Below are 27,302 nucleotides of genomic sequence, written 5' to 3' on the forward strand. Positions count from 1 at the left end.
GGGTGGAGGCTTCACACATATTTTCCATGCAGGTGTCAACACCTTGATGAGTTAAGAGCCCCCATTAGCCCTCAAGCTTTCCCATAAATGTCTGTATCTGTATGGGCAGCAAGCCTCTATTTACGGGAGATCACCCGCTGCCATGGTAACAGGAGGTGTCCTGATTACTGATTATAGCGCCAGGGGACGCGTTGGACGCGGAAGGGCGCGGGCACCAAAGTGCAGAGAGGAGGTGCCAGCAATAAAGTTGTGTAACGGGCCGCTGGCCCTGGGAACCACACCAGGAAGACAGGCGAGCGCAACGACTCTGGCGCTGGAATCTGCGCTACTAACCACCGCTTCATCCGGGTTTCCCTGCTCCTGGAGTTCCCCTTTTAAAAGTGTTTGACGGCGACCGTACCCCTTAAAACGGGATAAAAAATAAAAATTAACGACTTACATATCGACGAAATAGAATCAAGCTACTGCAGTCCACAAGCTTCTTTTGAGTGGTGGAAGTAATAATGATAATATCCTCACACTTATTTAGCGCTTTTCAGGACACTCCACTCAAAGAGCTTTGCAGGTGATAAGATCTCCCCTCCACCACCCGCCCATGCTGGTCAAATTTATAGTTATCGGCTCACGGAAAAAGGGGTGTTTAACAGCGACTGTTCCCACAATTTAAATTAACGGAAATACAACAGCACTAACCAACTAAACATCCGTTAATAATCCAGACATTTCGCTCTGCTTAGCCTCTGCAGGTACCGCGCCCCGGAAATAAGCAGGGGGTTTATTTACAAACGAGGGGACCGAGACCAAAGTTTTATACCAACTTTTGATGAGTGCTACCTTTCTCCTCCAAGACAAAAGGTAACCATACTCAATCGAGTATCCAGTTAGACTCTTTACAGGCTTTGTCACAGGTCGCTCAGATCTATTTTTGCAATTGTGTACGTTAAACCGTTGTATAAACGCGACCCCTAGGTGGCAGAAGTACTAAGGCACTGCGCTTTGAAAGCGGAAGGTGTCATTATTATACAATCATTAATTGGTTTGAGTTAGGAGGGCCCACGTAAGTAAAAACATCGTCAACAAACGTGTGTTAAGAATTAAAAGTGAACATGCAGAAGAATAGAGGTCGAAATTACAGACTAAAATGTGTGAATCCCCCGCACTGCCCCAGCATTGTCCTGCGCCGAGAAACACGGCTTGAGAAAACCTGAAAATATCTCCAATCCCGCAAGGGCCAGGAGAGGTACGAGAAAACTTGAAAGGAACAGGATCGCTAAAAATGTCATCCTCAACTGCAGAGCAACGTAATGTAGTCAAAATGGGAGGTGAGTGAAGAGTACTGATGAGTGATTTAAGCATTTAGCTTTATTGTAATGGTATTGTTTGTAACTGAAATGGATTACGGTGTAATACTTAAGTGTCTAACGATTAAAACGTGAGAATATAGTGTAACGCTTACGGCCGTCAGGTACTGTGTAAGAGCCGGCGTACCAGAGCAGGTGACGTCACCGCCCTTCCCTATGATAGCAGGACTACAGCTACTGGGCTGGAGAGAGATCTCTCTTTAGCTCACGGGGTTGGGTCGCTGCAGAGAGACGCGGAAGTCCCGGGTTCGAGCCTCAGTCGGGTTGGGGCCGACCAGATGCGGTAAGGGCGCCCGCCGGAGCCCCCGTTGCGTTACATTGGTGTCAGCAGCGGGATGGGATAGCCCTTCGCCGGGGACGGCGATTTAAGCGGGGGAGAGTGTAACGCTTACGGCCGTCAGGTACTGTGTAAGAGCCGGCGTACCAGAGCAGGTGACGTCACCGCCCTTCCCTATGATAGCAGGACTACAGCTACTGGGCTGGAGAGAGATCTCTCTTTAGCTCACGGGGTTGGGTCGCTGCAGAGAGACGCGGAAGTCCCGGGTTCGAGCCTCAGTCGGGTTGGGGCCGACCAGATGCGGCAAGGGCGCCCGCCGGAGCCCCCGTTGCGTTACAATATTTTGTACTTTGAAGAACAGGTCGTTTGGTAATTGTGCTGCTGATTTGAGGCAAATGCCTACATTACTGTTGCATCACAACACAGGAGATTCGCATGTCTTTATTGGTAACAAAAGCTGCCCACGAACATAAAAGTGGGAATACCATCCGTCCATTTTCTAACCACTTTTTCCGATAAACGGTTGCAAGGCAGGGTACATGGACAGGACACCAGTCCAACACACACACACACAAATAAATACAAACATGCACACACTCACACCAGGGCCAGTTTTCCCAGAAACCAATTAATCTCCCATGTTTTTGGACGGTGAGAGGAAACCTGCACAAACACAGGGATAACATACAAACTCCACACAGACAGCACCCTAGTGTGAAATTGAACCCGGGGCCCCAGCACTGCAAAGGAGCAATGATAACGACTGTGCCAAAATATGAATACTTCTCCAAAGAAATCTCTGTCATCAATTTGCACAGTTTAAAGATATATCTTGTTTTCAGTTTAGTTGGTTGAAAGTTAGATTACTTTTCACTTACAGACAAAGATTTTTTTATTCAAATGCTTTATACAAAAACAGGAGTTTTAAATGAGGAAAAGACAAATAATGGATCCGGCTCCAAACAATAAAACTGCAGTAAGCTTTTCTAAATCACTCTGTCCTTTTACATTTACCATGCTTGATGTAAATGGACTTCCTACTCTCTCAGGTATTCACACTTGAAAATCCTACAACTTTTTTCATTTGGTTAGCAGGCAGTTTGATGTGGTGGGGGTGGGGCTTATGAATTAACCAATGATAGATCTGATGCAAGCATAATGGGAGGGGCTAATGCTAAAACTGACAGGTGGGAGGAGCTATGAGATCAGGTCCAGAGATGCTCTGTGAAAATCTTAGTTAAGAGGCTACATTTACAAACATGAGTCTTGATACGACAGTGTTAATGAAATCTGCAACAAAGGTGTAAATATTGATCCTTGTACACTTTGGCTTGACCTATAACCGATGGGACTGTGGGACAGGGAGTGAGCCGCAGACTGTCAGATGGCCACACTGTTCTCAATGCGATCGGGGGACAGGTACGGGTAGGGCAGCTCCAGACTGGCGTTCCTGTCCTCAATCTGCTGGCGCAGCTCCTGCAGCTCCTTTCTCAGTGCATCCATCAGCCTGCGGGGGGCGCCGTCCCTGAACAATCTCTCTTTCGGGTACTCACCCAGTGGTATCTGGCAGGGTGAGAGACGGGAATCAGACGGGGACAGCTCTCATGAAAGATGGATGCAGAGATAGATGGACAGCAGGGAGAAAGAGAAAGCTTGGTAATGGACTGAAAATAAGAGGGTAAGACAGGAAAATGAGTCAGACATATCAGCAGAAAGATAAATATTGTTCTGCAGGAGATGCAGGCAGTAGGAGAGGAAGATCACCCTGGTACAGAAGAACTATCCACCAAACGTAGTGACTCACATAATCCCGCGCAGGCTGGGACAGCAGGGACAGAGTGATGAGGACAGAGCAGGTGGCATTGACGTTGGGCAGCCAGGACAGAAACTCATCCATGGTCACTGCACCCTTCACTGAGGGCGGCGGCCGGCACATGGAGGCTGGACAGTTGGGCATCCAGAGGTCAAAGTCCAGCTGAGAGAGAGAACGAGTCACAGGGTGAATCCGGAGGGAGAAGAAAAGAGAAAGTGATGGAGAGAAAGGTGAGAGAGGAAAGCTGGGAGGGGGGGGGGGCTCCATTGAATTCAAGACGAGCAGTGAGATGAACTGGAACAGTTTGGAAATTCGTCTTCCTACATCCTACAATTTTCATTCTCTTCTCCATCACAGCTACAGGGAGCCTATATAGAGCACAAAGCATCCAGACACTGTACCACCATGAAACTACTCAGAGCTGGACCTGATCTGGATTGGGATGGGAGATCTCTAAGGAAAACCAGGCTGCTGCTGGGAGTGGTGCTAAAGGACCAGTAGGTGATGCTCTTTCCTGTGGACTAGCTTGTAAAAACCAACACTTTTGCATGATGACAGGAAGATGCTGTAAGGCAGGAAGTGCTGTCCTCTGGATGAGTCAAAACTGACGTCCGGACTACCTGTGGGTTAGTAAGGATTTCTGGGCTCTGTTTGTAGGCGTAGGGGACCCAGCCCCACGGCTTGATCAGTGGACTCTGCCCAGATGTGCCCCAACATTTCAAATTTTCACCTGCTTTGGCTGACCAGCTGTCTCCAGCTGCAGGTCAGTTCACAGTGGAACTGTGAAGGAGCAGGCTGCATAAGCACACTGCCAGGACAGGTTTCCTGCTGCAGGGGATTCGTCATCCATCTGATCTGTCCCAAGGAGTGATAATAATTACATGATGACCTGATTTTCCTGAGGACATCACTGAAGGGGGAGCAAGAACACATGGTGGACTAACTTGACAACAACAATAATAATTAGTCATTCAGAGATCCATCTATCCATTTCCTATCCACTCATTCCAAAACATGGTCGTAGGGAAACCAGAGCCTATTCTGGCATGCTATGGGTGCAAGGCAGGATACACCCTGGATGGGACGCCACGCCATCACAGGGCAGACACAAACACTCACACCAGGGCCAGGTTAATTTTCCCAGTTTTTCCACTTAACCTACCAGTATGTCTTTGAGCTATGGGAGGAAACCAGAGCACCCAGAGGAAACCCACACGGAGACAACAAATTCCACACCAGGCAGCTGTGCTGACCACTGTGCTACCACGCCATCATTCAGCAGATGCTCTGAACCAAAACGTTTTATATAGCCTAGGGATTAAACTACAGCAGCTGCAGCTTCAGAGTCTGTAACAACAGCTTTGACTTCTCCATCCAAGAGATGGAGAGGACAAGGAGGTTCAGTAAGTAGTACGCACAGCAGGAGAGTAGAAAACCCTTAAATGTTAGCAGCCCAGTTCAGTCTCCTAGAGACTTGAACAACCTGGTTTGTTCAAGGAGCCTTCTGTCCTGGCTCTGGTCTGGGTAACTAAGCTTGTAAGTAAGGCCATGCAACCTGCCTCCACAACACAGAGAGTTAAGTGTAAACATGAAGCCAAGGAGCAGAAGGAAACAGACAGGTACACACACTAATTCATCAACCCTCCCACTAATAAAACAATTGATCACAACATTGTTCCACAACTAGGCACTTCTAACCTGGGAGAAATTAACAGCAGCATGCAGGGCAGAGCAGCTGAAGATCACCATGGTAAGAAACTGGGTGAGTTCCTCTCGCTCTTGGAAGGACTGAGGCAGACCTGCAGTGGGAGCACAGACATGAGGTGAATCGGGAGAGTGGAGGTGCCCCTTTGATCCCAGAATTCATAGTATGCAGGACATTCCCTCCTACTGTGAGCTGAAAAGGAAGACCCTCAGACACCACAGGATTCTCTAGGGAGGGGGCATTCAGTGTAACTCCAGTTCCCACACCCCAGCAATCCCCTCCAAATTAACTGACATGGTCTGTATACTTCCCTCAGGGCAGCTGAGAAAAGAGAAATAACATGAATGCAGTGTGAGGGCTAGATAAGATCTGATTCATGGTGTGGTGATGCTGGACATGTTCAGATCTTGCTTCCGTTCGCTACAGTGTAGCTCAAGCCTGGAAACTGGGTAGGAGCGTGGACGGAGGAATAGTTACCAAGCCATGCTCTTAGTAAAAAGCACTGAATTTAACCACAAGGAGATCCTAACAGGTCAAACTGGCTGTGGTAGGCTCTTTCCTGGATGTGGAGGCTTTATGATGGATTCAAACCAGCAGCAGAAGCTCACTTGATGATGAATGCGCCTAGCACTGTGAGATCTCGCTCACCAGTCCCACTCCCGGTATGACTCCCATCTCCCTGACCTGACTCTGCTCGGTCCAGGAAGCCCTCCACGAAGATCTCCTGGATCCAGTTCTGCAGCTCCGAGTCCTGCTGCACCGCTGCATCGCTGGGGTAGTACAGTTCCACCAGCCCTTGAACGAACCTGCGCTCAGCCCAACAGAGAGAGATCGCTGAGGCTCGTCCGAGTCGATTCACCAGCAATGGACTCAGCTTGGGGCAGAGGCTGGAGATCACTGGACCAACAGTGACCCCAGCACCAGGTGGTGCTGTTAGCTGGTGCAGCTACACAGGAATATTTCACCAGCAGATCCTGTGTTCCATACTGGTCTCCCACACAGAGTGCTGTGAATGTTTGCACAGATTACTGGATGCATGAGGACCAATCTGAGAAAGTCCTCACATCAAATAAATGGGCTTTGTAAGGACTCAAAAAGCATCTTTTTTCAAATGTAAAAGAGATAAAACTGCTTGTTTTGGGTATACTTGTACCTCATGTGTAATTTCATTTCATTAGAGTAGAGAGTGTTTCTACTCAGCCTCTCAGTGTCCTATTCCTCCAGCAGCAGATCTAAAAAAGATTGCTAGTGACCCTTTACCTCTTTCACCTTGCAGGGAAGTATTTGAACAGCTTTTCTTTCTTTTGCCCACCTCTGAGTGCCAGAGCCTGTCTTTTCCTCTCTCACCGTACCTTTTGATGGCCCCCCACACTCTCAGTCCATCCAGTGCGAAGTAGTTGTGGGGCAGCTTGTCGATCCCTCGCTCCTGCAAGTCCTCCGGCAGACAGAGGGCGCTGTAGCACAGGCGCTCTGTTGCTCTGCGAAGCAAGGCGGACACCCCCTCCAGACCACAGGCAACAGACTGGGGAAATGACATGATCAAAAGACACAGCAATACAACAAAGAACAAAGCTAGAGTCTATAAAACCTTCAGTACAGAACACAATTTATGATGCAGCAAGATTTTGAATAAAGGGTGATAGTAAATTTGGGCTGCTTAACAGGTGTGAAGTGTCTGTCCAACTGCAGTCTAGTAATACATTCACTGTGGGGCTTAAAGAGAGAGGAGCAACCATCACATTATGGCCAGGGAGCACCTGTGCTCACCTTGTCAAACACGCCCCCTGGTGCCAGGAGTGAGGCTCGCGCCTGGATATTGATCTGCAGAGTGGTACTAACATGCGGCATCAGCACCTGGAAAGGGAGGGCAACAGAGCTTCAAAGTAAGTTTGGTAGGCTTTCTTGTCGCTCAGCAGGTGAATGTTGTGCTTCACTTCATCATCAGTATTTCAGTAAGCCTGTGCAGCTATGCCCCTGCTTCTGGCTGCTCGGCAGTGTCTGTGTGTGTACCACAGGACACTGGCTGATCTGAACGCTCATCTTGGCCACTATTCAAACATTAAACCCACCCTGTGCATAGGCTGACCTCAAACATGGCCTCAGGGAGACCCAAAGCAGTCCCATCACTACAGAAGGAACGGTGTATACTCACTGGCCAAATGATTAGGCTATCCCTGAGTGTATGGGGGGGTGCTCACGGTTAGGGTTAGGGATTTTCTTTCTGAATTTCCTAAAATCCTGGTATATTTGACATCTTTAAAAAGACTGGTCTCACCAGAGGGATTCCTCTCACACCTTCAAAGAGACTGGAGCCTCAATCCAGTGCCATAGACTGCTTGGCCATGATCCATGATCATGGCAAAAAGGATTCAATAAGGTGGGGATCTGGGGTGTTCTGGCCATGGGATCTCTGGCTCCTCCAACACAATCACCCCTTTCCCTGTCACCAAGAGACTGGACTCAATGTTCAATATATTCTGGCTAGTAAGACCCTTGAAACACTGCCTTATCTTTGAGAAGATTTAAGTTTTTGTATTTGTCATGAGAACTGTGCACTGTCGTTGGTTTCTCAACATTGACAGCGGCCTTCTCTTGGAAGTTTGACTGCAGAGATATTCACTGCCAAATCTTGTTTATTGCGAAACCTCATCCCTGACAAGTATGGAATGTATTAGTGTGTATATTATTACCTGTGTGGCAGTGTTTCAGTGTGTATTTTTGTGCTATTGACCTGTGAATCATCAATCGGTGTGTAGCTGTGTCAATCTTGGAGCATTTAGTTGTGTTCGTCATTCCGAGTTATCAGCATACCTGATACAGGGGGTGTGTTTCCGGCAGCTGCCTGAGGGTGGCAATGCAGCACACCTCCCCTACCACATGAGTCCTGAGGAAGTGGGAGATCAGCTGGTGGCACTGAAAGTCAGCACTGCGCACCCATGCCTTGGCCAGCAGCCAGTCAGGCGCAGAATCAGAGGGCAAGAACACGGGGTTCTGAGGCCCAGGGTGCTGTTGCAGCTGAGAGCAAGGGTTGGGAGATGAGAATAACTCAGATTCAGTATTGTATGGACCAAGAGAATCACTTCAAACACACTAGAGATATATCCCCTCTTATTTCCATTCCATGCAAGGTTAATTTGGCAAAAAAAACTTCATAAATTAGGCTTTTTATATCATTTATAACAAAATATGACACTTATAATAAACCCCTATGCCCCCAATTCCACTAGACGCTGTCCTCTCTCTACCTGAATGGCAATGGGCTTCAGCTCCCCCTGCTGGTCACAGTGCAGAAGACACAGAGGGGTGGCCAGGTACTGCTGCCGTCCATTGAGTCGATTCACTGGGACACCTTCCAGAACCTCATAATCTGCCAGGAAAACAGTTCCTCGCTGCAACAAAGATCAACGCACAGAAACACCCTGAGACAACCAGAATATGAAATCACATCCCCAGTCCTGTAACCTATACCCATATTTTCAACAGTCTATATGCCAAATCTCAACACTCTGTACCCTAGTCCATTATAGCATATATCAAAATTCTCAGCACTGTGCACCCAGTCCTCTACACATCAATTCTCAACACTATATATATCCCTGTCCCATGCAGGGCTCAATGCACATCTATCCATTCTCCCGTCTCCCAGTTATCCTTGAGAAAGGCGCACCTCCATCTCCTGCTCCAGCGAGGAGCCCTCGGGCAGGAAAGCGCGGAGCATCTCGTTGGTAACAGCCAGGTTTGGCGGGAGGTGGCGACACTGCCGGATCATGAATGGGTTGCAGCCATTGATGAACTGATAACCAAAGAAACTGTCTTCCTGCCAGTGAGATTTCACATACTCTGAGAGAGGTGCGAGAGGAAGAGTTAATACAGACACTACAGTCCATTAGCACTGCACTGAGAGAGAAGAGTTAATACAGATACACTGGACACTACAGTCCATTAACACTGCACTGAGAGAGAGGGGTTAATACAGACACACTGGACACTACAGTCCATTAGCACTGCACTGAGAGAGAAGAGTTAATACAGATACACTGGACACTACAGTCCATTAACACTGCACTGAGAGAGAGGGGTTAATACAGACACACTGGACACTACAGTCCATTAACACTGCACTGAGAGAGAGAGGGGTTAATACAGACACACTGGACACTACAGTCCATTAGCACTGCACTGAGAGAGAAGAGTTAATACAGATACACTGGACACTACAGTCCATTAACACTGCACTGAGAGAGAGGGGTTAATACAGATACATTGGACACTACAGTCCATTAACACTGCACTGAGAGAGAAGGGTTAATACAGATACACTGGACACTACAGTCCATTAACACTGCACTGAGAGAGAGAGGGGTTAATACAGACACACTGGACACTACAGTCCATTAACACTGCACTGAGAGAGAGAGGGGTTAATACAGACACACTGGACACTACAGTCCATTAACACTGCACTGAGAGAGAAGGGTTAATACAGATACACTGGACACTATAGTACATTAACACTGCACTGAGAGAGAGAGGGGTTAATACAGACACACTGGACACTACAGTCCATTAACACTGCACTGAGAGAGAGAGGTTAATACAGACACACTGAACACTACAGTCCATTAACACTGCACTGAGAGAGAGAGGGGTTAATACAGACACACTGAACACTATACTCCATTAACACTGCACTGAGAGTTCTACAGTATACAGTACATTACTATAAAGAAACAGAGCAAACGAGAGGTAAAGATGTAATGCTGATATTCACCCTGTTTGTCTAGCTCTGTGCCCCCATTACAGAGGGAAAGACATGAATAGTCTGCCAAAACATTCATGTCTATAAAGTGGTTACCTTTTCCCGAAGCATCAAGGACCGTGGTGGCCTGATACTGTAGGTCACATGGTTTGGCCATCTTGTTGGATTTCTCAAAAACTAGGTGAATATTCAGGAGTGTTACATCTAAGCCAACAACAATCAACAACTGCCAGCAGAAGACTTAAAGTTAGGATTTACACACATAGAAGACAGAAGAGTATGAAAGTGGGAATGAGGAGAGACAGAGGTGGTGAGAGTAATGAGTGTGTACGTGCGATGGTGTTGTCCTTGTGGTTCAAGTTGAAAAGTCTCTCCAGCTCCTGGAAGCTCCCCCAGGACTCAGCTCTCTCTGCAAATCCCCTCAGATAGTGAAGATTTGTACTTGGACTGGAGGGAGACAGAGGGGTTAATACAGACACACTGACTGGACACTACAGTCCATTAACACTGCACTGAGAGAGGGGGGTTAATACAGATACACTGAACACTACAGTCCATTAACACTGCACTGAGAGAGAGGGGTTAATACAGACACACTGAACACGACAGTACATGAACACTGCACTGAGAGAGAAAGGGGTTAATACAGACACACCAAACACTATAGTACATTAACACTGCACTGAGAGTTCTACAGTATACAGTACATTACTGTAAAGAAACAGAGCAAACAAGAGATAAAGATGTAATGCTGATATTCACCCTGTTTGTCTAGCTCTGAGAGAGAGGGTAAGTACAGATACATTGACCTGAATTTGGAACAGAGATTATAGTAACTGCCAAAATAATGTTATTTAGTTACACTTATTGTCTTCTAATACCACACAAAGAGAATGGCCTTTTCATCAGGAAGCCGAGGAGCCTGATGCTGTGATAAGTATTTTGCATAAACAAATGAGGTGAGCAGGCTGTTTAACAATTGTTATATGATCCACTGTGTTTTATTTTTAAAATACATAAAGCTCTTTCATGCTGGGTGAGTTAAGACCACAATAAGCATTCTTCTACACAAAAAGTCCATTCTCCTACAGAATTTCTGAAACAGCATACAGTGCTGGACTTGGGAGGCCTGAATATTCACCTTTTGCAGAAGCCGTTTGAAACCTCTCCAGGTTTATACCAGGGTCAGGGGAACGGTAGAAAAATCCTGCTCTAAATGTTCTTCCAGTTCCTCTAGAAACGTTCGTGTTATATGAGGTGTTGAGACATGCTGTCCCCAAAAGGCTGTCGGTAGCAGATGTACTCATATTCCAGAAGAGCTCAGAATCACTCCATAAAACACACCATTGTAGCGTCATTGTGTTCCACATCCTTAGAAATTGGTACAGTAAGCTTGGCCCATGACCCCACAGGACTGGGGTTCTCCGAGCTTGACTGGCCGACCTCCTAGACCAGCCTGGATCAGGAGGAGCTCAGTTAGATCGAGCTCTAACTCGAGGACACTGGGGTCACCAGTAACAGCACAGCTCTGGAACCTGGCCTCCCAAAGGCTTAGCAGATATGTTCATTGAGACCCAGAATTCGAGCCCTTGTTGTAGCCTTCTTCAGTAGCTCTGACAGTGGATAACAGTGCTAATAATGTGCACCACAGCTGCTCGGCAAGTTGAAGGGTGCTTCACAGCACCAAATCAGAGAGCTCTGGACCTCCAGGCTCAAACACAGGTCATTTCAATGCCTTTGAGAAGCGTGGGGGATTGGAGCGGGTGGTTCCACTCTCTACAGCATGCGTGATGCCGGTGGCGGATGGTAAGTTTCAGGCAGACAGAATGACAAAGAGACATGCGCGTGAGTCGGTCATTACCCTTGACGAGTGTATCTCAGATTGGGTCCCAGTGCCTCCAGGCTGGTCATGTCGATGCAGCGAGGTACACCCTCATGAAGAGTGCGCCACCTATGGGACACAGACACACATTACACACAGCTGCAGCAGGGGCACAGAGAGAGAGTGAGAAACCCAGGCACAGGGAAACAAGTGCAGACAGAAGTAGCCTTTGCAGAGGAGCAGAGATAAACTGGATGACCACTTACAAACACCAAAAAGCCAAACACATGAAGAAACGCAAATACATGCAGTCCACAAGACCAGACAGAAGAAATAAAGACAAGAACATCATCAGTATGCAGACAGACTGTATACTGATGCAGAAATGGGGAGAGAGACCTGGACAGACAGGTTTGAAAGAGCCAGAGAGACAGGGTACCTGTATATCTTCTGCTTGGCCTGAAGCTCCCTGGCCCTGTGGTCTTTCAGTATCGGCAGTGTCTCTGAGCTCAGCGTGCTCACTGAGGACACCACAGGTGAGAGCAGAAATACAGAGAGGGAAAGGGGACATAAGACTCCACTGAGTGTGTGGCACATTACCGGATCTGTGATTCGGCACCAAAGAACACTTCAATGCACAGATCTCACAGGGAGACAAATCTGTCTAAAATAACCTAGTGACTGGCCGACATACTGGATCACACAATGAAAAGCTGATGCATCATGGCAGTCCTCAATTTAGTATGAAAACATTGTATGTAGAGCCTGAAGCTGACGTTAATGAAAAAGGCTAAAGCCTGATAATTTTCCTACTGGTGTCCCATCCAGCATGTACACCTCCTTGCACCCATTGCTTGATGGGATACTCTGCCTCCCCCATAACTCAGACCTGGATGAAGCAGTTCGAAAATGGATGGATGGATTTTGCGAAATGAGGCAATCAGAAAACTGACGAGTTATCCACAGGCAGCCTTAAGTTTTCAGTGTGTCAGCTGTCCTTCACAGCACTTCAGAGTGAGCAGACACTGCCACTGTTGGTTCACACCAACCACCCAGCTCTCAACAGCAGCTGCAGAGAGATGCTGAGTTCCGCAACACAGGGGGCGTGTAAGATCCCTAGACGAAAAGCCTGAGAGATCCTCGCCAACTCGCAGTCTGCTGTATGAAAAGAGCCCCTTTAATGTCCCACGGCCACTCAGCCACTCCACCAATGCAGACAATTTGTGAAGAAACCATGATTAGGCAGGTGGAAAAAATCATATCAGATCCTTTTTGTAATCTTAATTCTGAATATCTACGTCTTCCCTCTCCCAAATGTAGATACAAATATTAATTTGTAAAGCAATCAATACAAATAAATGGCAGGGGTAAATGCAATTGTGTCAGTATAAACCAATTATCCTGTAACTAACTAGGTGAGTTCAATATGTCATGACTATGTTGTAACGAGTTAATCATGTAGAATAGATCTGATGTGTAATGCTGTGTGCTGTATTCAGATGTACAGAAGCACTGTGTAGGCATAAAAACGTTCCCCAAATAAATGTATGAAAGGGATAATGAATTTCTAAATAAAGGTGATCTTATCTTATATTCCCCTTTAATTGCGGGACAATGCCCTATTTTTCACCAAAGTTACCACAGGATTTTCCTGACTGGACAGCTCTGGATGTCCTGCTGGCTACCAGTCTTGAACCATTACAGATCAAGAACGCCTCTCTGCACCCCTCTGACCTCAAGGTTGGAGGATTGGGGACACAGAAACGCTTCCTTTGCTTTTTAATACTAGTAATTAATAATCGTAATTAAGCAGTCAGATGGCATATGTTGGTCCAGTATTCGTGGAACCATTCTCTTGTGAGCAGGGAAAACCCACCTAGCCCACTGCACAGCTCAATGGCGCCATTTGTCGATAGGATCCACTTATTGCAGGGGAAGCAACACTTCTCTCCACTCGGTGTCTCCACACAGACCTCCTGGCAGTGCCAGTCCAGGTCCGGGAAGTTGGGAACTCCCTGTTTCCTCAGCTGGATTAGCACCACAGTGCCCAGTGGGATCTCTGTCTTAAGTGTACAGGCACACGTCTGTTGTGGGACAACATACAACCAATCAGGACATTGCACTGCACGCTGCCTTCTGAACTGATGGCCATGTACAATCATGTATGGAAGGGATGAAAGTCTATACAGTAGATTCTCAACAGGGTCTTGAATAGCTAAATTTGCATCTAACCAAGTCCACCCCTATTCTGTCAGATACTGTACTACAGCGCAGAGAATGGATGTATGATTAGAACACATGAGGAACCCTCCCTTATATGATAATTACATTACTAATGCGTTAGCTTTAAGTTCATTAAAAAACATTGATCAACTTAAAGAAACAACAATTGACAAACTTATAGTAATCATTTTAAATAAACAACATGAATCCCTCCTCTGTGTCCAGCAGATTCCTGCACTTTCTCTCTCTGCTTCATGATCATCATGACCCACTGTAATGAAACGAGCAATAAAACTGTAAGCTCCTCTCCAGCCTGTGATTCTCCACACTGCTGACACAGAACCTGGAGCGTTCGTTACACTATGAACACAAGACCTCGCTGAGATGCTGATGCTGGGTAGGGGGGACTTGGGCAGGTGGCAGAGAGAGGCTCACTCCCTAGAGTTGTCTCACCATCCTAGTCTGTTATGCTGCTAATTTGACAGTGGCGCTTAACAACCTTCAGCTCGGTTTCATCCCAGATTGGCCCCGAATGCAGAACACACAAAAAAGGAATACTAGAAAATGCAAGTGCATGCAAAATCATTATACACACACAAAAAAAAGAGAAATGAAGCACACACAAAATCAAAGCACACTAGAAAAACACAAGTATTTAAGGAATTGTATCACCATTCATCTGGCAACTGTTAAGCGACATAGGAAGCAGTAATGATGATGACAAGGCTGATGGTGACAAATCTGTGGTAATTATACCTGTAAATCACAGACTTAAACATACCTTAGTCCTTCATTCAATGCAATGGAATCATGTTTGCATAAGAATTGAAAAGGAGGAAACCTATGAAAAGTTAGCTAAGTAAAAGCTCTCAAAGGATCATGAAAAACATAAGATACCTTTCACCCTTCCAAAAGTAAATGATTGAGGATGAGTGACGTGATTACAACCCAGAGGTGTTGGGAAGAACTATGACACAATTGTGTAAGTACTTGTCTTCTTTCTAGAGTGCGTTCCCCTTTCCAGTGTGCTTTGATTTCGTGCATACTTTTCTGTGTGCACATTGCTTTTAAGAGCATGTCCTTTTTCTTGTGCAAGCACTGTTCTTTTCTGGTGTGCGTGCTCGATTTTTCTTGTGCGCACGGGTTTCTGTGTGCGGCTACTATTCTTTCTCGTGTGTGCCTTCCTTCCCTCAGCTGTTTGGCACTCCAGGGCCACCGTATCATTCCACTCTGCACTTCGTCTGTACAAGGCACTGTTGGCCAGACCGAGATGCGCTGCTAAAAGTTCTACTGTTTCCCTTTTCTGGGGGGATTCTGACTTAGAGGCATTCAGGCATAATCCCACAGATGGTGGCTTTGCATCAATGGCTCTTATGTGCATTGATGTTAGATTCCTGCACAATCGTATATATATACACAACTTATTCAAGACTGGTAGTGATAACACAATAATTTGGGAGGGTAGTGGCTGTGAAGACAATCTCGGTGCCCTCGAGGGCAGGAAATGCCAGCCTGTGGCCTCCTGAGCCTGTCCTGTCATACTCACCGAGCCAGGAGTGAGGGGGGAGTCCCCACAGCCCAGGATGACCTCCGGACTGATGCCCTCTGTGCCGATCAAGGTGACCCCAACAGAGCTGAACGACCCCGCCTGGGGGGCGGTTGAGGTTGTCACAGAAACCAAATACTCCACCATGATTGGCTAAATTCCAGGGAGGAGCCTACAGGACCAATCAAAAAGACATCAGGTAGAGGCTGTAATAGGTAATCAAATTGTAATGGGCTGCGAATAAATGGTGAAAATGAGTAGCAAGATAATTGGGTCAAATCAAATTAATTCAAATTTCCTCTACAAAACAAAGGTTTGTGTAGAGTGTTATGGAATGTGTGTCTCAGTCCCTCCATTGTGAATTTACACTACTCCCGTCTGGGAGACATCTCTGTGTCCCCAGTTGTAAAAGTCAAAAAATCTTTCATCCAGACTGTAATATTGCTCTCAGACAACATAAAATAAGTCTCTTATTTCCTGCAACATTGTTGTGCTGTCTTCTCTGTTGGCAGTATTGGTCTTCCTTGTTGTATTGTTGTATTGGACTGCCGTAAAACAATTTCCCCCCAGAACACAATAAAGGTTTAATTTAATTGAAGACTTTTGTAAAATCCTCCCACAGGGGTCTCCTGTCCCTTCCTCCAGTCTTCTAATACAGCCCAGGTCTCTGTCTCTGTGGGGAACTGGCTTAAGTATTCCAGAGCAGTGCTTCTCATGATATTCCTGCATAACACTGGTGTTCTGCCAGATAGTCTGAGAAAAAAGACATTCGATTCATTCAATTAATTGACAAATTGCCTTCTTTGAGCAGAAGGTTCTTCACAGCTCTCGTAATGCAGATTCAGAATTTAGCATCCAATCAGAGGCCCTGTGGACAGAGTAGTTCTCTTTTACAGTGTTCGTCTCCAGTCCGACTGTGGCTGGTTTTGGCGTATGTATGCGTTTGTGATTTATACGGTGAGATTCACCAAGAGCAATACGCAAGAAAGATAAAGCCCTCACCGACCCGCAGAGTGACGTGATGGAAGAAGCAGTGAAGGCAGGGAATGGAACAGAAACCAGACCCCTAAATACTGGACTATGACTTGTCAAGATGTGGAACGCCCCAAAACCAGAATGAACAGCGAAATCCAGATTGGGTCGCCCCAGGGAGAGGTGAAACTGGTGGATCCCCCTTCAAACACGACAGAAACCGTGCCATCAGCCGTGAAATAGAGGGCCAACGTCTGGTAGTCAAGGTCCCCCCTGAGACAATGGAGTCTTTGTCCTTCTGCAAATACAGTTTACTGTTGCAAATGAGGCTGCAAAGCGAGAACGAGCCAATCTGTACAGCATGTCAGCACATGGGGGAAGTCAAACACTGTGGTGGACTGCAAAGTGCAAATCCAGCCCAGAAGCTTGCACACACACACGTGCATGAGCAAAAGACTGTCACACACACACGTTCAAAATCTGTTTGTTATCGGAAAGGTTATAAGATGGCAATGATGGTGACAGACCAGAGCCCTTTCCAGAAGCACATGGGACAAGGCAGGATTATTTACCATGGGCAAGCACACCAGTCCACTCCCAGGCCAGAACTGAACCCAAGACAGTGAGACAGTGGCAACACCCATTTTCAAATCTCTCATCCTAGCGTTAATCCCGCATCAGCAGGGTCTGCTTGGCGGCACGCCCGTCTCCATTTGGTGGTTTGAACCAAATCTTTGAGCTGACGTTGCCATTAAATGCGACCGAGAAATACTCCAACCGGCGCGTCGCTCCGCCTGCCGTCGGAGGGGGGGGGAGGAGAACAAAGTAATGTAGCCAATTCATAGAGGGGGATTGCACCCATTGTAAAATAATGCTTTTAATAACATGACTGGATAGCTTGTTCCATACACCCACCACCCTTTGTGGAAAGACGTGCCCTCCTGTTCTTTGTTTTAAGTACACTTCCACATGCACACCACGTGGGTCCTGTGGCTCATGTGTCACTCGGGGCGATGAGAAATGTGAGCTCTGGGAGGCTTGCAATGCTGAAAAGGGGCCAGTCTGGACGAGGTACAGTAGCTTGCTCAACGCTCCCACGACTCTTTGTGTAAAGAAGTGCCTCCTGCCCCGATTGCAGGATCTCATACAGAGGACCCTTGAAAGAAGCCAGCGTATCGTCTTCAACAGCATGGCTGGGTGGCGTGTTCCACACACCCAGAGCCAAACGAGATGTGGAGAGAAAGAGGAGGAGGGCAGGGAGACAGAAAGGTGGCTACAGTTGTAACTGCCTGTGCACTGACGGAGCTCAGGCAGCTGGGATCATGACAACCCACAGACACACAACCAGGATGTTGACAGATTTCCATTGCAAATATGGGGACATTTATATCTCCTCTATTATGTAAATCAGTCCGGGTCTCGCTTGCCTCATCAGCACAGGAGTCTTTGGGGCACGCTGGAGCAGTGCTAGGCAGGCAGGGGCTCACCGTGAACCCCTCTAGCAAATCTGACACCCCCTTTCCAAACTGCCGCATTGACCCCATCACACTAACTGCTCCTGCTGCTCTTTCAGGCCGTATCCCAATACGCACATTTACGGGCGCCCTTTTCTGAAGTCCGATTCGGAGCGACTCCGCTGAAGGGAATTACCCCCAGTTCCTTGCGGGATGGTGACGTCCCACTTTCTAACCTATCAAAGCGGAGAGACGTTGCCATGGAGAATAAAATATTCACGTGTTAGTAAAATTGAACCTTTTTACAGTTTTAAAATTTATTATATTTTATGTTAAAAAATGTCATTGGCTACTTTAGATTCATACTGTATGTATTCCAGGTACGATGTTTTGACATAAAGCTTTTATTTCGTCACTCCATTTCGACTGATTAATATGCTTTTACCTGCGGTGTGTTTTGTACACGGAATATTTAATAGTACACGCATTTAATAGTGCAGAGCTTTGAGCTTTTGCTAAGTTTACTTTGAATGAACGTGAAAGAGCCCGTTATCCTCCCCAAATGACAAAAGTGTAATTTTGTACTGGGACAGACAACATGAAATGTATTCAGTAGTACTTTGAATCAACAGTGCTATTGTCAAGTTTTCTTGAGTATACTTCGCCGGTTTTGCGCCGAGCCTGCTCAACACGAATGAACACGATGTGTCACGACTTTTCAGCAGGGACAGACGAGGTGACATTCAGTTTCATCACACTGCCAGCGGAGAATGAAACATTCTTTTTAAAATGATCTGCCGACGTACAAGCAGCCACTGAAAAAGAAGCATCAGCAACAAAAAGCATTTTGACCCTGAGACTTAGAACGTGATGCCACTTTTAGGAGAGGGGTGAATGGGTCACATGGAGTTTTTTTCACGTTGCTTGAGAGAGATAGTCCGTTACCGAACTCCAACATTCTCACTTCTCTCTCGTCCAATACTCTTCGCTCTCTCCCAATATGGCTTCTGGTTCCGCTGCCATAAATGACCGTAAATTAATGACCCAGAAAGACCATAATTTCACAAGTTTATAATACAGTATATAGCCGCTTTGCATCACTCGGCTGTGCTGGACTGTCTGTGCGCTGCAACTGCAAATACTTGTGACAAGATTTTAATCTTCGGATATAAGGGAGGGAAATGACAACTCTTCGCCCGCCGTGAGTGGTTAATCAAGTACAGAAATCAGCTGTAAAAGCGATCTCAGACAGCTCCTCTCAGAAACCAAGTCAACACTGAATGCAGGTCACCAGCAGTGAGCCTGCCAAAGCTTCCTGAGGCGTCGTCTGCGGCAAGCTTCAGTCTTATCAATTCATGTTTCTGAAGGTCATCGGCGTCACCATCGCCAGTAAATGCCGCCGCCGTGCAGAAGCGATTCCAGCTCTTCGCACCGAGTTCGTGAGCTGTCGATCCGTGCGCCAGCCTCATCTCAGAACCGACCACCCTCTGCGCGGAGGCGCTCGCCTTGCCCCGGCCTTGCGGCGAGTCTCCCCACCCGTGTCCGGGTACCGGACCCCCCTCACTTTCACGGAGGGTGGAGCGCTGCAGCTCAGTACGAACTGCTGTATGAAGGCGCGGCGGCCGAGTCGGTTAGCGGGCAAGGAAGATGGAGGAATAGATAGATAGATAATACTTTATTAATCCCGTAGGGAAATTGATTAATGTACCGAGCGAACACGCTAGTGAAGAGCACTTGTAGCAAAACGGGCCCAGATCATCAAAAAGAAAAACAACTGCAGCAGAAAAAAAAGGGATTGCGAAAAAAAGGACTGTTTTTTAACAGACGCGGTGAGCGGGAAACGGCCATGAAGAAAGACGGAGACGGGTCTGTCTTACAGAGCGAGTGGCTGCTTTTTCTGGGTGTTGGGGCTCCTTTAGCCTAGATTCCTTTCCACACGGTATTCCTTGCGACACGCTTCCTATAAAACCATCCACTCGCCCGTCCATTTTCTAACCGTTTCATCCAATTAAAAGCGTAAGGCGGGATTAATCCTGGACACAACACCAGTCCATCTCAGGGCAGACAGACACAGACACAAACATGCGCACACTCACTCCAGTGCCAGTTTTCCCAGCAGCCAATTAACTTACCAGTATGTCTTAGGACTGTAGGAGGAAACCCACACAAACACGGACATACTAACTCCACGCTGATGGCACCCCAGCAACTGAACCAACACAGCAATTGCTAACCGCTGCGCCACCGTGCTGCCTGCCTGTTTCTTGTGTATATATACTATTATAAACTCTATATACTCATAAATATTTGTATTTCTTTAATCCTATAGTACCAGTACTGACATGAATACACATACTACCCCCCAAAAAAATAACACCGAGACAGTTCCAATACCGTATTCACTATAGCGGAACGAAGCTCAGAAATGTCATACTATTCACGTATCTTATAGGTGACTCTAAGCATGACACAAGGTACACGTAAGTAAATATCATCTAATGAGCGGGACAGTAAACATCTGGGTTGCACAGGCAGACCCTAACGGTTTTTCTAAAACTCGCATAACTGTCGCAGCAAACATAGTACATTTCGATTAACTGAGGTCCGTTTCAACTGCCCCATAATTCTGCACGCGCGCTGAAAGTGGCGCAGGGCGGTCTTACCAGGCTGCGCGAGGAGAGCGAGAGGCGTTGCTACGACCGGACGAAGCCCAGGGCTGAATCACGCAGAGACCGGAGCCGCCGGCTCTTAAGAGCCTGAGTCGTGCGTGGGTGGTTTGCCGTATTTCCTGATTGCCCTGTGGGAGCACAACAGAAAAGAAGTCTCTGGCAAAGTGTCAAAGTCTGTTTGCTTCTGTGTTTGTTTTGGCTTGCGGTGGGGTTGTAAGCGAGGTTTTGACATGGCGCATCTTGTGAACTATGTCTGACATTGACAGGGCGCGTCACATCGGCACGTTCTGTGCGTAAGTCGAAGTCTGCCATCGAGATAAGGACATTCGCCCTGCCCAGGTCTTCTAGTTGCCAGAGTATCGGCTTTGACACCATCGCTAGGCACCTTGTTCCATACTCCCACCATCCTTCGTGTAAAGGGTGCCTCCTGTACTTGGTTTTACGGCGACGAGCATTCCAAATCGCTGTTGTGCGGAGGACAGATAGAGACAACACAATAAACACAACTCGGAAAGGCCAAACACCACACTGCGTGGTGGTGTTTCATTTTGAAGTATACGAGATATTTGCAAAGCGTCATGGCAAATCCCCCTGGTCAAAAAATACAAATCTTGAATCTTGACATAAAATGAAAAGGATTCATTAGACTAACATTTAAAGTAATTCCTCCTGTTGTTTTTTTTAATAATATATATGAAAAAGGCGATATTAGATAACATTAAACCTAAGCGCGTAATGGCCAATAATTTGCAAATGTCACTCGCAGTAACCCAAAACTCGAGCTGTTTTTCACAGAGCTGACAGCCATTGAAGAGTCATACAAGCGATGCACTTGAGTCTTAAATGTCACAGGATGGGGAAGTGGCGCGAGATATTTACATATACATTTTTTATCTCCACAATCGGCGCTGTGGCGAGGATAAGTGTATTTCCTCGTGGTCGTAAGAAGAGAAAAACAGAGACGCATTCGCTGTATTTCAGCGTTATCTCTTCGGAATGAAAGTTTCACCCGCTCAACCGAATCGGCACCCGGCTCCCTCACTGCGCGGACGTGCCAGGAGTCTCGCTGGCGCACCCCGGCCCGCTCCAGCGCCATTAGGGGGCAAGTGCTGAATTAGCACCTGGGCTGTATGTTCACTCATCCGTCTTCTAGCCGCTCCTTCCAGTCCGGAGGGAGGCCAGTCCATCACAGGACAGGGACACGGACACTCCAGGGCCACTTCGCCCAGAAGCCAATCAGCCAGCCAGTATCCACAATCACGGGAGAACATGCAAACTCCATGCAGATAGCACCCCAGGTCTAGAATTAACTCCAGGACCCCAGAGCTGCAAGGCAGCTCTGCTAACCACCACGCCACCCTCCACACCTCACCTGTAGTAAAATTATATAGAAACAGATGTATAAATCTTAAAATGGCCAGCATACCATATCACCCTGCAACTCACATCTGACAACCCCCTGAAGCTCAGCAGGTGTGAGCCAGTACCTGGATGGGAGAGCTCCTGGGAACAACTAAGGTTGCTGCTGGAAGAGGTGTTAGTGGGGCCAGCAGGGGGCGCTCACCCTGGGGTGTATGTGAGTCCTAATGCCCCAGTATAGTGACGGGGACGCTATAGTGTTAAAAGGCGCCGTTCTTCTGATCCGCTGTAAAACTGTGGTCCTGACTATCTGTGGTCATTAAAAGTTCCAGTGTGTTTCTTGAAAAGAGTAGGGGTGTTACTCCGGTGGCCTTTACCAATCATGGCCTCCTAATATTCCCCCACTGTGAGCTGGCTTCATCACTCTGCTCTCCTCCCCACTGAGAGCTGGTGTGTGTTGAGCATACTGGCGCACTATGGCTGCTGTTGCAGCATCATGATGGGGGCTGCCCACTGGTGGTGGTGGAGGGGAGTTCCCATTACCTGTAAGTGCTTTGAGGAAGTATGTCCTTTGTAGGCGTTCAAACGAGTAACAGATCATTTAAATACCGTTTTTTGAACAAAAAAGACCACTGAAGTGCTGCCCCCACTTTGTGACAGGCAGCAGATCTCCCACTGCAGAGCGGTGAGAAACTGCGGCGCCCGACCGAACAGCCCAGGGAGAGATTCAGCCAGGACAAGGCGTTTACCCCTACTCCTCCGAGCAGCGCTGGGGGGTTCAGCGCCAGGACCCAGTGTTAACATCTCGCCCGAAGGACAGCGCTTCAGCGTCATCGTCTTACCGTTTAACAGCGACGCGAAATCCGGAGAATGCTTCCTGTAGGACTCCCTCGCAAATTCCCCTGAAGAGACGGGGAAAACTGGAGTATTCCCTTAAGACGCCTGCGAAAACCAATGCAGGAAAACTTGCTTGTGTTTCCCTCTGTTAAAGGGGAGGTCTGCAGTCCCACGGATATCCGTGAATGCCCCTGGAATATTCGCTCTCGTGAATGAACCCATTCAATAAACGTCGATAAGATGCGAGATGTAGTTTTAGCGTTTGTTTGGTAGCAGGATTGCTTTATAACAACTCAGCCTCTTAACATCTTGCGCCCATATTCAAAGGATGACGCAGAACAGAAAAAAAAGGCACCGCTGGGATTCGAACCCAGGATCTCCTGTTTACTAGACAGGCGCTTTAACCAACTAAGCCACGGCGCCCCCCTTGCCACCGCCCCCACAATCGGCACCAGAGCCCATCCCCCCCGGCCGTCTGTCGGTGGGTTCAGCGGAGGTGGCAGTGCCGGAAACCCGGTTCCGAGTGAGCATCGGCACGAGGGGCACGCGCGTGGCAAGGGTGTATGGGGGTGCAGAGGGAGGTCGAATCCCCGTCAGAACTCACCTGCCGGGCTTTACAGTCAATCTGTTCTTGGGTGTGGAAATAAAAGATGAAAAACCGCATAGGGAATCTGTGTAAACCCTGATTCATCCCTCCCTGTACAGCCTTTTGAAATACAATATTTGAAACTATTAACTTGGAAATAGTCTGGACAACCCCTGACAGACACCGCCTTCCGAACAAGGTGAAATGAAACAACGTTTAAAACGGTTCGCAGTAAAACGAACACTTTCTAGATTCGATTACCAACACGATGTTTTATGTGCGCTCTTTCAGAGCGGAAGCGAAGCTCTGACACATCCGTTTGCAGTAGCGGTGCGAAAGGACCATGTATGCACTGATGTCTTGTATGTTATGTTTATTTTAAACGTACTGTTTCTTTTTTACTGTTCATAGGTTTTTTGTAAGTCTGTGGCTGTAAACATTATCGCATAGGATTAGCCCGGAGGAGTGTGTCGGAGATTTAGGATTGAGCCCCGCGCCTTCACTGCTAACCAGCTGGAAGACAAGCGGGGGAAAGCGATGGGTTTGAAGACGGGTCTCACACTCCGCTGGTAGCCGTGGTTCATTAAACAATCAGCAGATTTACTTCAGTACACACACTTTGGGTGAATCTTAAGGTCCTTTGCAATTGATGCCTCAGAGTACAATGCAACTGGGAAAACTGGCCCTGGTGTGATTGTGTGTGTCTACGTGTCTGCCCTGCGATGGACTGGTGTCCCGTCCGGGGTGTACCCCGCTCTACCCCCGTTGCTTGCCGGGATAGGCTCCGGCTCCCCCGAGACCCTGAACTGGATTAATTTAGATTAGAAAATGACTGAGTGGAATTAATCAGATCAGTTATGTTATCGCGAGCAGAACAGAACCCATCAGGTACCGGGCCATCACACGGAACTTGTTACGCCTAAAACCAGGGACTGAGACAGACTGGTTTCGCAGACGTCTGCTCTTTCTTGGCATAAAAGAACTGTCACTGCTTGCCGGGAAAACAGCGGAAACGCGTCGATTGTATCGATCAGAGAGAATTTAGTGATCGGCGTTTCTTACTAGTGGGGGTACATTTAACGTAGACGCCAGTGTATCGTGTATGATGACGGTGGCCGGAAATAAAAAAAGATTATCTTTATTTCACGAAACAATGTGTTTTTTCCTGCAGCTTTGTCGCAGACGATGACAGTTTATTACAAGACTCCATCTGCACAACAGTTTCTCCCAGTAATGAAGAGTTTCAGACCGCGCAGTAACGCAGGGCACTACAGCGTCTGTGTAGAGAGCAGCCAGACTGAGAATTACGTAGTAGGTTGCCCCAGGCACGCCAGAACGCTGGGAGAGCTCAAATGCTCCAAGTGTAGAAAGAAAATCAATTTATTTAAGTCCTAGTAGAAATAAAAACGAAAGTAGAGTAAGGAAGTACTCACAGTAAGAGGCTCGCTGCAGGTCAGCTGGCCGTCTGTAAGGGGATGTTTGCGTGAGCATTGGTGGTTCAGTGGTAGAATTCTCGCCTGCCACGCGGGAGGCCCGGGTTCGATTCCCGGCCAATGCAAAAGTTTCTTTTCCGCTTTCTTTTGCTTCGCCGATGTACTTTACGGATCGGTGCTTTGGAAAATTCGCGCTTCCTTAGCGGGAAGAGCCTGAAAGCAGACCGCCTTCAGAATGTTTTGTGCGCTCTAGTGTATGGTAGCGGTCGCCCCAGTTTCCTACACAGTGGAGGTCTAGAAGCAAGATTGTGAAATATATTATTCTGGGGATCGGTCCGAGTGCGAGTAAGACGCTGCTACAGCCCAGGAAGCTGTATATTGAACACATACCTAAACTTGCTGTATCACAACCAATAAAACAGGAACACTGTACACGTGGCTTTAGAAATCAAAGTCAAATTTAAAAGAACAAAAGAAAAACTCAAAAAAGAAAAGTATTGGGTGTACACACTGCAGTGTGTGTGGATCCTGATGCCTCAGTACAGTGTATAAAGGTTCTGTCCTTTAAAACCAAGGTCCTGCCTGCCTGGTGGTTATTCAAAATCCCAGGGACTAGGTACATCTCATCGGCCTATCACATTAAGTGCTCACCTATCCTGACGACGAGGAAAAATTGCTGCAGCACCTTGTGTGCTCGAGCATTGGTGGTTCAGTGGTAGAATTCTCGCCTGCCACGCGGGAGGCCCGGGTTCGATTCCCGGCCAATGCAATCGTACCTTTTCTCACCAAAACTCATGAATCTAGTTCTTTTTCTTTTGGTTTTGTGTCGTAATTCGCGTGGTGAAATAGACAGGACGAGCACTCTGTAGTCATAACTGAGAGAGTGTCAAAGAGGACCATTTACGCAAGGAAAATTCGTAAGCATTGGTGGTTCAGTGGTAGAATTCTCGCCTGCCACGCGGGAGGCCCGGGTTCGATTCCCGGCCAATGCAACATTCTCTTTTCTTAGCAAACTCATGTATCTAGTTATTATGGCAATCAAGTATTAAACTGAACTGAAGCAGCTTTAAATTTCTAAAAGTAGGACGTCACCTAATATTTTCTCCATTCTTCTACATTTTACACAAGTTTTTTTTTTAAAAATGCGGGGGATCGCATGTGTACAGTCGATAGTCCGTCTCTTTCCACGTGGTTCAGCAAAAAAACCGAGAAATCATTTCAATTCATGCAGCTTTATTTGCATGACCGGTAAATTACAGTGTTGTCAAAGCATATATAGTCATTAGATATCGAGAGACCGGATCACTGACAGCATTTCACATTTCAAGTAGCCCACACTGACATACTGTAATATGAGAGTGGTTGTGCAGTTCTTAATCTTAGCACGCCCCCTACTGTCTTTCCATGGTATTGTTGTGTTCTGCAGTAGGGAAACTCGGTACACTTAACCTGTTCTTTACTTACTACTTACAATATGTAGTTCAGACAACTTTTATTATTATTATTATTATTATTATTACAACTTCTTAAATAACGAAAAGTTCTGAAGACTGTATTCTGCGCCAAAGGGCGATGCTCAGAGATTAATCTGCTAGTACAGATCAAGGCCTGCAGCTAGGATCACACTTTCCCCCTTCTCTTAACGACAGACTACTCTTCTTCTAAACTTTCTCCATTCATTGGAAGTTTAATTTCACACCTCTGCACACCTATTCTGACTTCACACCTCTTGATTGGCCTCTCTTTCTGTCCCCTGCTCCCGCCTCTCGCTCCTCCTCTCTCCCAGCCTTTGTTCTCCCGCTACATTACCTTTGCCTACTGCCTTGTCTTGTCTTTCTCACACCTGAGGAAGGCTCCACGGCCGAAACGTTGTGTTTTCTTCGTTTTTTCAGCATGGAATGAACCTATTACTTGTTCCTTTGCAGCCTACGCATGCTGACACAGCTTCCCACCTGAAGTACTACACCCCCATTTAATACAGGAGAAACCGAAAGGAAAACAACGCGTTTTGGTGCCAATTGCTTTTGTTTGTCCTGACAATTCTAAAATAAAAAAAACAATGCTTTACTGTTTTATGTAATGTTTTTTTTTTTAGTTAGAAGCACCAAGAACACAACAGCAACAGCAGTGAGGACATAACTTTTCAAAAGGCACCGCTGGGATTCGAACCCAGGATCTCCTGTTTACTAGACAGGCGCTTTAACCAACTAAGCCACGGCGCCACGCCTGCGATGAAGCTGCCTGGACGTCCTCACGTCCCTACGTGAAAAAGACTACGTCACACCTTGTTTACAGCGCCGTATGTATAAGAATCGGTAAACACCAGATTCGTGAAGTCTCTTCGCTGTTCCAAGTAGCCCTGAAAGAGCACAGTTTGTAGCCGGTTCCATAGTGTAGTGGTTATCACGTCTGCTTTACACGCAGAAGGTCCTGGGTTCGAGCCCCAGTGGAACCAGTCAGCATTGTTTTAGAACACCTCCGTACAT

The 27,302-nt window shown here is 47.1% G+C and overlaps 1 protein-coding gene and 6 non-coding genes across 7 annotated transcripts; 4 read left to right on the forward strand and 3 right to left on the reverse strand.

Annotated features, from left to right (window-relative positions):
* Positions 1–2,064: 2,064 nt before the first annotated feature.
* On the reverse strand, positions 2,065–20,653 carry LOC148838186 (polyunsaturated fatty acid lipoxygenase ALOX15B). The gene is made up of 15 exons (XM_088911952.1): positions 20,596–20,653; positions 15,507–15,678; positions 13,614–13,821; positions 12,177–12,258; positions 11,777–11,866; positions 10,247–10,362; positions 8,824–8,996; positions 8,402–8,545; positions 7,968–8,171; positions 6,924–7,010; positions 6,509–6,678; positions 5,841–5,962; positions 5,150–5,250; positions 3,443–3,613; positions 2,065–3,201 (listed from the first exon to the last, which is right to left on the reverse strand). Exons 2-15 carry the CDS (start codon positions 15,651–15,653, stop codon positions 3,019–3,021), a joined length of 1,998 nt encoding a protein of 665 aa, XP_088768078.1. The 5' UTR covers positions 15,654–15,678; positions 20,596–20,653; the 3' UTR covers positions 2,065–3,018.
* Positions 20,654–23,146: 2,493 nt separating this feature from the next.
* Positions 23,147–23,220, reverse strand: trnat-agu (transfer RNA threonine (anticodon AGU)). Its single transcript has one exon. It is a non-coding gene; the product is annotated as a tRNA-Thr (tRNA).
* A 1,650-nt stretch (positions 23,221–24,870) lies between these two features.
* On the forward strand, positions 24,871–24,941 carry trnag-gcc (transfer RNA glycine (anticodon GCC)). Its single transcript has one exon. It is a non-coding gene; the product is annotated as a tRNA-Gly (tRNA).
* Positions 24,942–25,514: 573 nt separating this feature from the next.
* trnag-gcc (transfer RNA glycine (anticodon GCC)) lies at positions 25,515–25,585 on the forward strand. Its single transcript has one exon. It is a non-coding gene; the product is annotated as a tRNA-Gly (tRNA).
* Positions 25,586–25,737: 152 nt separating this feature from the next.
* On the forward strand, positions 25,738–25,808 carry trnag-gcc (transfer RNA glycine (anticodon GCC)). Its single transcript has one exon. It is a non-coding gene; the product is annotated as a tRNA-Gly (tRNA).
* Positions 25,809–26,964: 1,156 nt separating this feature from the next.
* On the reverse strand, positions 26,965–27,038 carry trnat-agu (transfer RNA threonine (anticodon AGU)). Its single transcript has one exon. It is a non-coding gene; the product is annotated as a tRNA-Thr (tRNA).
* A 160-nt stretch (positions 27,039–27,198) lies between these two features.
* trnav-uac (transfer RNA valine (anticodon UAC)) lies at positions 27,199–27,271 on the forward strand. The gene has a single exon. It is a non-coding gene; the product is annotated as a tRNA-Val (tRNA).
* Positions 27,272–27,302: the final 31 nt, after the last annotated feature.

Source organism: Atractosteus spatula, chromosome 3 (assembly GCF_055471065.1).
Source record: "Atractosteus spatula isolate fAtrSpa1 chromosome 3, fAtrSpa1.hap1, whole genome shotgun sequence".
Lineage (NCBI taxonomy): Eukaryota > Metazoa > Chordata > Actinopteri > Semionotiformes > Lepisosteidae > Atractosteus > Atractosteus spatula.

What these genes read in the sequence shown, in the direction of transcription:
- LOC148838186 (XM_088911952.1), bottom strand. Translation starts at nt 15,653, where the DNA reads ATGGTGGAGTATTTGGTTTCTGTGACAACCTCAACCGCCCCCCAGGCG. An exon ending in CGCTGGAGCAGGAGATGGAG is followed by an intron (nt 8,546 to 8,823) that starts GTGCGCCTTTCT and finishes TCTTTGTTGCAG; the next exon opens with CGAGGAACTGTTTTCCTGGC. An exon ending in CCCAGCCTGCGCGGGATTAT is followed by an intron (nt 3,202 to 3,442) that starts GTGAGTCACTAC and finishes TCACCCTGCCAG; the next exon opens with ATACCACTGGGTGAGTACCC.